We start from the raw sequence: 11,923 nt of genomic DNA on the forward strand, positions 1-11,923 counted from the left end.
TATTATTTTGGCTATTTGGTGAATCTTTGGAGAAATTGTTATTTATAGAGTTAATAATGTTAAGATTTTGAGATTGAAGTTGTGATGCGGATGGAATGATTGACTTGGTATTTATGATTGGGTATGATCCTTGATCATGGTTTGATGATGATGAAGATGAAAATGGTTGACGATATACAGAGGCGGTTGGAATTGATGAAATTGGGATTGGTGAAGCTGATGGTGATCCCGGCAATAGATGTGGCGTTAAAATATTAATTTGTGTCATATTATTTGCTACTCTATTTGGTGAGCTTCTAAGATTTGGTGAGGTTTGATTTGGTGTTGTATTCATTGAATTTGGTTGTGACAATTGTGGTGATGGTAATTGTTGTGATGTATTATTGTTATTATTATTATTATTATTATTATTATTATTATTATTATTATTATTATTATTATTATTATTAATATTATTATTATTATTATTATTTGAATTATTATTATTATTATTACTATTATTATTATTATTATTATTATTATTATTATTATTATTATTATTATTATAATAGCCAGTGTTATTATCACCCATGCTATGAGAATTTTGGTTTGGAATTTTTTCAAACATTATGAAAAATATTCACAAATAAATTAAAAAAAGTATTGGTTTTGGTTTATTTGAAGTTTACAGGGTGGGAAAAATTTTGAAAAATGGTTTTGGGGAAAAAAAAAGGGGGGAGGTGGAAGATGTTTCGTTTAAAAAAATAAATAAAAAAAAAATGAAATTTTTTTTAAATAATATCGAAACGATCTCCTAAGAATTAAAAAAAAAAAACAATTAAATTGTTTATGTTCTTATAAATAAATAAAATTTTAGGTTGAAAAAAAAAAAAATTTTGATGATTTCTAAAATTATTATAACTATTATTATTACTGTACTATTGATGTGATTAAATTATTATTATTATTATTATTATTATTATTTTTTTTTTATATTATATCAATTATTAAATATTATTAAATATTATTAAATTTTATTATTATTATTATTATTATTATTATTATTATTATTATTATTATTATTATTATTATTATTATTATTATTATTATTATTATTATAGTGTATTATAAATTATTAATGTCGCAAAAAAAGAAGTATTTGGTAAAATCTGTTTGGAAAAAAAAAAAGAAGAAAAAAAGATAATATTAGTTTTTGTATATAGATTTATTTGGAACATAAAAAAAAAATTTATTAAATAGAATATTTAAGAAAAAAAAAAAAAAATAAATTAATTAAAAAAAAAAAAAAAAAAAAGAAAAAAAAAAAAAAAAAAAATTGGATTGATTAATGAAAATTAATCAAAAATTGGTATAAATGGTTTGAAATCTGGTGGGTATGAATTAGATCAAACGCACCAGAATGTGAGGACTATTCTTTTGAAAACACGAATTTTGGGTGTGAGAGAAAAAAAAAAAAAAAAAAAAAAAAAAAGAAAAAATTTGACGACATAAAATCGTGCAAACAAAATAAATATGAGTGAAAAAAGTTTTTTCTTTTTTTTTTTTAAAAAAAAAATAAAAATTGATTGGTTATCTATCCAAAATGTGGGTCATAATTTTTTAAACAGGTTGCCTACTTTTTTTTTTAAAATTTTTTTTTTTAAAATTTTATTTTATATATCGAGATATGAAAAAAGGTGAAATATAAAATCTATTGTATGTGTTGTGTGTGTATGTGTGATATATATTTGTAGGTTGGGAAAAGAAAAATAAAATAAAAAAATAAAGTAAAAAAAACAATAAATCAGAAAACTAAGTTCTAACTGGTAAAAAAAAAAAATAAAAAATAAAAAATAAAATAAAATAAAAAAAAAAAAACAAAATAAAAAAAAAGAAATTCTTTTCTCTACTAACTACTTTTTTTTGAAAAAAAATATTTTAAAAAAAAAATATTTTTAAATTAATTAAATTTTAAAAGTATGGATCTTGATATTGGAAAAAAAAAATTTTTTTTTCAACCAATTCAAAAATAAGCGAGCAACGACAATTTTTTTTTTTTTTTTTTTTTTTTTTGGCAGATCTAGCAATTGAAAAATAAAAATAAAAATAAAATAAAATAAAATATTTTTCAAAATTATTATCATTATTTGAATTACTTTTTTTTTTTTTTGGATTTCCAAAACACTATTATTATTAAAATATGAATTCTATTATTTTGTTTTTGTTATTATTTTTATCGGGATTTTTTTATTTTTTTATACAAAAAAAATATTTAAATGAATAAAAAAAATAAAAAAAAAAATTAATTATGGAGGACAATGAAGAAAAAAAAATAAAAAAATAATGAAAAGAAAAAAAAAAAATATTATAACGAGGCCATTGCAATTAGGGCGAGAGAAAAAAAAAAAAAAGAAAAAAAAAAAAAAAAATTTTAAAAAAAACTATCGACTTTCAAAATATCAACAAACCCATGTGATGAATAGTTTTAATGGGTTCTATCGTGTTTTTTTTTTTTTTTTTTTTCTTTTTTTTTTTTTTTTTTTCTTTTTTTTTTTTTTCTTTTTTTTTTATTATTTTTTTTTTTTCAATAGTGTATTGTGATTTTGTAAAATAATGTGCTTTGTCAAAAAAATTAAAAGGGTTGGGCAATAAAAAAAAAATTTTTTCAACAAATATCTGGATGCAATGATCCCAATAATTAGTAAAAAAAAAAAAAAATAAAAAATTCTAACCCTGTGCTGGGTGAATAAAAAAAAAAAAATAATTAAAAAAAGAAAAAAAAAATTTTGGTGCGTTTGCAAAAAAAAAAAAAATATCTAGCAATAAAAAAAAAAGATTTAAAATAAAAAATTGATTTATGGATATTATTATTTTTTTTTATTTTTTTTTTTTTTTTTGACCTCCTTACATCTTTTTTTTATTGAAAAAAAATAAAAATAAAAATAAATAAAAAGATTTGGAATAAAAAAAAAAAAAAAAAAAAAAGATTTAATGGAAGATATTGTGGACCAAAACCAAACAAAACAAAAAAAAGAATTTATAAATTTACTTACCAAATATTTCTTGAAAAATTTGTGGAACTTTTTGAAAAAAAAAAAAAAAAAAACAATATATCTAATTCTATTGTTTTTAATTTATATGGTCCCTTATTCAGAATTGTGAAAACTATTTTCTTTTGATTTAAAAAAAAAAGTCTTTGAAAAAACAAATCTGTATTGAATTGTACAATTTTAAAAAATTTGATGTTGCTAAAACTATTATTATTACTATTATTGCTCGGTTATATTATTTTCTTTTGTGTTGATTATTATTTTTATTTATTTTTATTAAAATTTTTTTTTTATTACCAATTATTATCTGGTTATTAAGATTTTTGATTAAAAAAAAGAAAAAAAAAATTGAGTTGGGAATGAAAAAATAAAAGTTGAGATTTAAAAATTATATATAAAATATGAGGGGGGTTCTCTATTTTTTTTTTTGTGATTTTTTTTTTTTTTGAAAAGATTTGAAAAAACGAAAAAAAAAAAAAATTTATTCTTAATTAATAATTTGAATTTAATTTTATTATTTTATTATTATTGTTATTATTATTATTATTATTATTATTATTATTATTATTATTATTATTATTATTTTTTTTTTTTTTTTTTATGTAAGGCTATGATATATAAAATAAAAATATATATATATAAAAAAAAAAAAAAAAAAAAAAAAAACCCAAAAAAAGAGATGAAAAAAAAGAATTTTTTGTTTGGGGGCGCATAAAAAGGAGGGGGGGAACAAAAATGGGAAATTTGTTTTTTTATAAAAAATAAAAAAGATGCCAAAAAAAATAATTAAGAAAAATTAAAAAAAATTAAAAAAAAAAAATTAAAAAAAAATTAAAAAAAAAAAAAAAAGGAAAAAAGTCTTTTTTTAAACGAATCCGGTTTTATAAAGCTTTAAAAAACCAAAAATGATTTTTGGGAATTAGGGGCTTTTGGGAGGGGAAAAAAAGGGGGTTAATTTTTTTGGTTGAAAGGCTTAAGGGTGGGGGTTTTGTTGTTTTTAAAGGGTTTGGGGAAATATAATGGGAAAAAAGGAGGGAAAATTTTTTTTTTTTTTTTTTTTTTTTTTTTTTTTTTTTTTTGGAAGGGAAATAAAGTAGATGGAATAAAAAAAAAATTAAAAAAAAAAAAAAAAATTAATGTTTACTTTTTTTTTTTTTCTTTTTTTTTTTTTCTTTTTTTTTTTATTTTTTTTTTTTTTCTGTATGTTTGGAGCGATGAACAAAAAAAAAAGTACGAACGACTGAGACAAGATAATTTTTTTTTTTAAAAAAAAAAAAAAAAAATTCAATTGATTTTATTATAACAAACGATGATTTTTTATATTTTATTTTTTTTTAATTTTTTTTTTTTTTTTTTTAAAATATTTCGTTTACATACAGAGATATTGTCAAAGTTGAATAATGAAAAAATAAAAAATAAAATTAAAAAAAAAAAATAAAAAATAAATCTTAATTCGAATTTTTTTTTTTTTTTTTTTTTTTTTTTTTTTTTTTTTTTTCATTATTTTTTTTTTCATTTTTTTTTTTTTTTATTTTTTGCCATGTTATTTCTAATAAACATCAAAGCACATAAAAAAAAAAAAAAAATATGGCATGTATATGCTCATAGTCGATCCATATTGAAAAGTCATTTTTTTTTTTGATGGTATTTTTAGTGTTCGTTTTTAAGTTTTTAAAATTTTTTTTTCATTTTTTTTATTTTTTTTTTTATTTTTTTTCATTTTTTTATATTTTTTTTTTAATTTTTTTTCAATTTTTTTCAATTTTTTTTAGCGTTTTTGTGCCATTTATTTTTTTTGGAAAATCTGTGGTTAAATCAGTGATAAATATCAGTCCATAGTTCTAAATTTAGGTTAGTAATCTAATAAACTAATAATATTGTTTCTCTTGATTTTTGTAAATAAATTAATATTTTCACACCAAACACACAGACTTACATTCAAACCTTTTTTTTTTTTTTTTTTTTACTTTTCTCTTTATTTTTTAATGGGCCAATAAAAAAAAAAAATTTAATTTAAAAAAAAAAATTTAAAAAAAAAATAAAAAAAATTATACCAAGATTATCATAATAAAAAATCATAAACCACCAATTTTAATAAAAAACAGTTCAAAAATTATATATTTTTTTTTTTTTGGAAGGTCATTGGTTTTTTAATTTTTTTTCTTAGTTTCCTAGGTTATTTAAATCAAAAAAGAACGATTAAAAAAAAAAAAAAATAAAAAATAAAAAAAAAAAAAGAAGAAAACGAAACTGTGATTTTTTTTTTTTTTTTTTTTTATAAAAAATTTTTTTTTTATATTTTTTTTGAAAAACTTTTGTATAAGATATTTTTGATTGGTTGAAAACAATTAAAATCTTTATTCGCAAAAAAAAAATTCAAAAAATTCAAAAAAAAAAAAAAAATTCGAAAAAAAAAAAAAAGGAAACCAGAATCACGATAATCAAAAATAAAAATCACCCATTTTCAAATAAAAGCAAAATATTAATGTATGAAATCTTTTATTTTTCGTCAAAACCCAAGAAAACAACAACAAGAGCAAAATAATTTAGTTGACTACAGTGATAGTGATGATGATGAAGAATGCAATGACGACATCTTCGTTAATAATGAAATTATTATAAATGTGTCTGAAAAAAGTAGTAAAGACTATGGGCTGTTTATTTGGGATGGTAGTTTAGTATTATCTTGGTATTTATTCACTCTTACAAAAAATAACCCTCAATTTTGGAATGGAAAAAATGTTTTAGAACTAAACGCTGGTGTTGCCTTACCATCAATTCTATTATCAAAATTAGGTGTAAATAAAATTATCATTACAGATCGTATTGATGGATTTATTGAAATCCAAAATAACATTATTGATAATTTAAATTTAAATGGTTTCAATATTAATAATAATAATAATATTAATGACAATAAAATTTTCATTGAACCTCTATCCTGGGGGAATTTTGAAAAATTTTCAAACCAATTAACCTCTTCATCTATTGATTATTTAATAACATCAGATTGTTTTTATGATAATACCAAAAGTATGTATTTATATTTATTTATATTTTAATTTTTTTTTTTTTTTTTGGGATAAAACTAATTTTTTTTTTTTTTTTTTTTTTTTTGTTGATTTTAAATCAGATTATGACGATATTTTTGCAACATGGTATTATTTTTTGTTAAAAAACGATAAATTAGTAATTTTATTAACCTACCAAGTCAGATGGTAAGAAGAAAAAAAAAAAACCTTTTTTTTTTTTTAATTCTAAAAATAGATTCTAATATTTTATTTTTTATTTTTTTTTTTTATTTATTTTTATTTATAGCAATGAAAAGACAATTTTTAATTATTTAAAAAAGTGGAAGTTAAAATCAGAAATTTTATCAATTAAAGATATATCAATACCAAATTATAATATTGATTCTGAAATAATCTTAATTAAAATTACAAAAAATCAATAAAAATAAACCAATAAAAAAAATAAAAAAAAATGATCACTTTTTTTTTTTTATTTGAAAACTAATCAACCATAATTTTTTTTTTTTTTTCAAACCAATTTTTTTTTTTTATTATTTTTTTTTTTATTTTCAAATAAAAAAAAAATAAAAAAATTTAATATTTATATAAATAACAATGGTACTTTGTCCATCTTGTCAAAAGCCTGTTTACTTTGCAGAACGTCAATTGTACCAAGGCAAGGTTCGTAATTACTGTAGTTGAAAATTCAAGTGAAGGGGAAGTTGATAAATTACTGATTCATCATACTATTATCACAGGATTATCATCAAATTTGTTATAACATTTTAATTAAACAAGAAAATGCATCAAGACCAAAAACATTTGCGTAAATATATTTAATTTATAATTATAAAAATAAAATCATTATAATTTCAATATGTCCGTGTGTTAATACTAAAAAAAAAAAAAAAAAAAAAAAAAAAAACTATTTCAGAATTCATGAACAAATATTTTGTAATGTAGAGGAAAATAGTAAACATAAATATCCATTGGCACCAGTTGATGGTTATTATGCAGGAATACAAGTATCACCACCATCACAACCATCACAACCATCAAATACCACTCAAACTTCTGTCCAATCAAAACCAAAAAATAACTTGTGTAAAAAATGTTCAGGTGAAACAAAACCAACTGATAAATTTTGTACAGGTTGTGGTAATAAACTATAGTTTAAAAAAAATAGAAAATAAAAATAAGTTTAACATTATTCTATCATTTTTTTATCATGATAAAAACCAAAATAGAGATTATTATTATTTTTTTTTTTTTTTTCCCAAAAACTTTAAACCAAAATATAAAAAAGAATTTGTATTATTTTTAGAAATAAATCTAATTAGATTTTTTATTATTATTATTTTTAGTAATAGTATTAAATACATTTTATTATTATTATTATTATTACTAAGAATAGAATTTTTTTATTATTTTTTAAAAAATAATTCTTATTTTGGAATTGTTTGTTTAAAAAAAAAAAAAATTTTACCCGCCCAAAAATTCAATTTTTAAGCATTTTTATTTTTTTTTTTTTTTTTTTTTTACTTTTTATTTTACTTTTTTTTTTTTTTTTTTTCACAATTTTCGACACAACAAATATTTGTTTGTGTTTAAATATACAAATAATTAATAATTAATAAATATAAATATAAATAATTAATAAAAAAAAAAAAAAAAAAAATTAAAAAAAATGATGGATGATGACTCAGGGTTAATAGAGATTTTAGGGGCATTAGGTTCATATAGATATATAAATGACGAAAATGAAGAAGTCCTAAACTATAATATAAATAATATAAATAAAAATATAAACTCTGTTGGTATTGATGGAAAGAAATTAAAAAAGAAAGCAATAGAGAATGAAGATAATATTAGTAAAATATTCGAATGTGGTGAAGATTGTTTAGAAGCAGCAAGAGCTCTATATCGTATGTTAAATGAAGATGATGATATCGATAGATCTGTATTTCATTTTTTAGGAAAAAATAATATAGCAAGATCTAAATTAGTACCAATCTTAATAGCTTATCCTGATAATACAAATTTAGTTATAACAATTTGTAAGTATATTCTTTTTTTTTTTAAAAAAAAAAATAAAAAAAATAAAATAAAATAAAAAAAGAAAAAACTTTACTAATTTATTTTTATTTTAATTTTTAAAAAAAAAAAAAAAAGTAAAAATTTTTGTAAAATTAACATTACAATTACCATATCATATTGAATCATATGATATTCCAAAACAAACATTATATACATTAAATATGAAAGAATCATTTTTAAATAGAGAATTGATAAAAACTTTATTGGATATTTTAAAGGAACCAATGATTAATTTAGGTTTTTCAAATGGTAAAAGTCAAGATTATATTATTATTGAATTGGTTTTAACTTTAATTAAAAATATGTTACAAATTCAAGATCCAATATCTTCTCAAACTTCAATAGAATCTGAATATCGTTGTCACATGCATAGTAATTTAATTGAATTATTAGAAGAGTAAATTATTATTATTATTTTTAATAATTTTTTTTTTGTTTTTTTTTTTATAAAATTATTTTAACTCTATTTTTTTTTTTTTTTTTTTTTCTCTTTTAGGGAGAATATTTTAGAATTATTTTTAGTATTAGCACAAAATATTCATACAAATAAAGTTTATAAACAAATTTCAATTTATTCATTATTATTATTAGAAATTTTTACATTATTATTAAAAAATGAAAATCCAAATGAAATTTGGTCATCTCAAGAAAAGAATGAAGAAAACAATGATAATGGTGATGATGATGATAATAATAATGATAAAAAAAAAAAAAAAATTTTAAGTGAAAAAGATAAATCATTAATTAATTTATTAAAAAAAGAGAAAAGATTATCAACAAAATTAGTTAGTAATGGTAATAGAAGTAGATTTATTGGCACCTATACAAGTTATTCAGAGATTGAAGGTAAGAAGATTATAAATAAAACTTTACCAGATATGGCCACAGTAAATTCAGTTAGACCAACAAGTTTAGGTAATTTCTCTGCTTCATTATTGGCAAGTAGAACTAAAGTAATTGGTGAAAGGAAGAAAACTGCATCCTCTTTAAAGGTTAGATTAATCTTAAAGAGTTGGGCTGAACAATTTTTAGATGGTTGTTATAATACATTGATGAATACTGTTGTGGATGAATTTGCAAAAGAGAATGCCCAAATATTGGATTCTGATAGACTTAACTTTTTAATGTTAACAAAATTCTTTACTGGTTTCTCTTTAGCACTTTTAAGATATCATAGTGAAAAAGTTGAACAATTAAAAAAGAAGAAGCAATTGGAAAAGGAATTAGATGATATGGTAGTCGATAAGAATTTAGAGCCACAATCTGACGATGAAGGTGATGAAGATATTGATGCTTTCACTCATGACAATATCATTGGTTCATTATCATCAACATTGTCACCATCAAACTTTCAATTCATTTTCTCAAGTTGTAGTAATTATCAAATGATAAAGAAACATCTATCATTAGAGGTGGCAGTATCAACATTAAGAGAAATGATATCACTTTTAAATTATATGTCAGTGTCACCCATTGAACAGTATAAACAAATCTCATTGGAAATGCAATCAACAATCTACTATGACCGTGATGCATTCTTAAAGTTGATTATTAATTTAATGCGTATTTATGATCCAAATCATTATAGTAAATCGATGATGCTCGATTTAATCGATTTATCATTTACGACGGTTATTATGGTTGAAAATTTTTGTAAACAAAATAATGCAATCGAAATTAAATCAAAAAGACAAAGATCCTCAAAGTCTTTGAATTCCATTGATGATAATACTGAAGCAATCAATCAACCAACAGAAAATCAAGATGGTACAATAACTGACGATGGTTTTCCAGATGAAGAAGAGAAAGAGGATGAATATGATAGTCAAATTCGTAATAGTATGGATTTCACTTCTTTTATGGCAGAATTTGCTCATTCTGAGGTGATAAAGAATTTAGCATTGGTTTTGGGTGGTTATCATGGAAATACAACTTTAATTAATCATCAAATCATTCAACTATATAAAAGAATTGCAAATGATTTAGAATTGGAACCAATGTTTTATCAAATATCTCTATTCTATCTCTTTAAGAATCTCTTAAATGATCCATTAATTTCAAGTTCAAAAAGTGGTGATTCAAAAGATCTTTTAGAATTTATTAATCAAATACTTTCAAAATATTATAAAGCAGTTGAATCAAATCCTTCTTTCTTAATTGACATTTTAATTCCAAAATCTAGAACTGATTGTTTCTATTTAAAGACAAATGATGAAGATGGTGATATATCACAACAACAACAACAACAACAACAAGAACAACAAGAATTTGATGAAAATGGAATTCCAATATTAAAAATTTCAAAAAATACTGGTAGATTGAAAAAGAAATCAAATGGTGATAGTGATGAAGGTGAAGTATTTTTAGAGAGCGATGATGATAAAGATGAATATATTCTTCAAAATATTGTCTCTAAAATGGAGGATACTTTAAAGAGACCAGAATTAATTGAAAAGATTAAATTATTAAATAAGAGAAAAGTTGGACCAAAGATTATAGGTTGGTTACAACAACATCTATTGAATGCCATTGTAATTAGAACCAAAGAAAAGAATAATCCAAGCTTTACACTCTATCCATTGCTTTATGAAGGCGAGTGTGATGGTGAAAACTTTAACAATTTGGCCAATGTTAGACAAATCTTTTCATTATTAAAATTTGGACTTCCAACATCTAGAAATGGTTTCTACACAATCTCTTCATTAAAAAACTATTCAACCAATTATTTAACTGCAATCTATGAAACCATTAAAGAGGCTTTAGAACAACAAACATTAGAAATTCAACAAAAAGAATTAAAAAAACAACAAAGAAAATTACAACCAAAACAACCAAGATCCAAAATATCTTCAAAAGGAAAAAAAACTATAGTCGCTAAATTTGATAAAAATGGTAAAAGAAATCCACTTTATCAATCATCTGATGAAGAAGAATCAAATAATGAATCTAAATCAAAATCATCATCTGAAAGTGAAAGTAGTAGTAGTGAAAGTGAAGTTGAAAGTGAAGTTGAAAGTGAAGTTGAAAGTGATAATGAAAAAGAAGAAGATAAAGTAAATAAAGAGAAAAAACATTCAACAAATAACTATAAAAAAGAAGAAACTGATAATGAAGAGAAAGAAGAAGAAAAAGAAGAAGAAGAGGACAGAGATAAAGGTGAAGAGGATAAAGAAGAAAGTGACGATGAAGAAATTGAAAATTTAAAAGAAAAAATTCAATTAAAGGAAAAAGAGAAAAGAGATAGAAAGAAAGAGAAAAAAGAAAAAAGAAAAAATAAAAAGAGAGAAGAGAAAGAAAAGAAAAGAAATAGAAAAGAAAAAGAAAAAGAACATGAAGAGGAAGAAGAGGAGGAAGAAGATGAAGAAAAAGATGAAGAGGAAGAAGAAAAAGAAGAAATGTTTAGTGAAAATGTTTTTGTTAACATTGAACCAATTGAAAAATCAGTAGAATCAAAGAAGAAATTAAAAAAAATTCTTAAAAAAAGCAATCAAGATAGTGATGAAGATAGTGATACCATCCAATCAAGTAAAGTTAAAACAATTTTAGACAGTGATAGTGATGAGGAATCAAACAGAGAGGATAGTTTTAAAAATAATAAAAAAGATCAAGACGACAATGATAAAGATATCACACCAAACAAAAGAAACAAGGTTTTAAAAAGAAAAAATATAAGTTTAAGTGATGATGACGAAGAAGACAAAGAAGAAAGTGACAACGATAAAGATATTGGTAGCGATGAAGATCAAAAAACTGATAAGGTATCAAAAAAACATAAATCAAATTAAA

The 11,923-nt window shown here is 20.4% G+C and overlaps 4 protein-coding genes across 4 annotated transcripts in view; 3 read left to right on the plus strand and 1 right to left on the minus strand.

Annotated features, from left to right (window-relative positions):
* The window catches only part of gtaN (GATA zinc finger domain-containing protein 14), a gene marked incomplete at both ends in the record, with an annotated part of 2,946 nt that extends 2,339 nt beyond the window's left edge, over window positions 1-607 (minus strand). The window contains one exon of the mRNA XM_632308.1: window positions 1-607. This exon is cut by the window's left edge and continues 1,969 nt beyond it. Within this exon, the coding sequence (XP_637400.1) occupies window positions 1-607 (607 nt within the window).
* A 4,911-nt stretch (window positions 608-5,518) lies between these two features.
* Window positions 5,519-6,483, plus strand: DDB_G0287111 (hypothetical protein; the record flags this gene model as incomplete). Its single annotated transcript, XM_632309.1, has 3 exons — window positions 5,519-6,062; window positions 6,163-6,247; window positions 6,348-6,483. The coding sequence occupies 3 exons, from the start codon at window positions 5,519-5,521 to the stop codon at window positions 6,481-6,483; spliced, it is 765 nt and encodes a 254-aa protein (XP_637401.1).
* A 172-nt stretch (window positions 6,484-6,655) lies between these two features.
* DDB_G0304886 (LIM-type zinc finger-containing protein) lies at window positions 6,656-7,212 on the plus strand (the record flags this gene model as incomplete). The annotated part of the gene is made up of 3 exons (XM_002649079.1): window positions 6,656-6,721; window positions 6,799-6,866; window positions 6,975-7,212. The coding sequence occupies 3 exons, from the start codon at window positions 6,656-6,658 to the stop codon at window positions 7,210-7,212; spliced, it is 372 nt and encodes a 123-aa protein (XP_002649125.1).
* Window positions 7,213-7,727: 515 nt separating this feature from the next.
* DDB_G0287103 (timeless family protein) lies at window positions 7,728-11,922 on the plus strand (the record flags this gene model as incomplete). The annotated part of the gene is made up of 3 exons (XM_632310.1): window positions 7,728-8,097; window positions 8,213-8,534; window positions 8,634-11,922. 3 exons carry the CDS (start codon window positions 7,728-7,730, stop codon window positions 11,920-11,922), a joined length of 3,981 nt encoding a protein of 1,326 aa, XP_637402.1.
* Window position 11,923: the final 1 nt, after the last annotated feature.

The sequence above is a fragment of the Dictyostelium discoideum genome (genome assembly GCF_000004695.1).
Source record: "Dictyostelium discoideum AX4 chromosome 4 chromosome, whole genome shotgun sequence".
NCBI lineage: Eukaryota > Evosea > Eumycetozoa > Dictyosteliales > Dictyosteliaceae > Dictyostelium > Dictyostelium discoideum.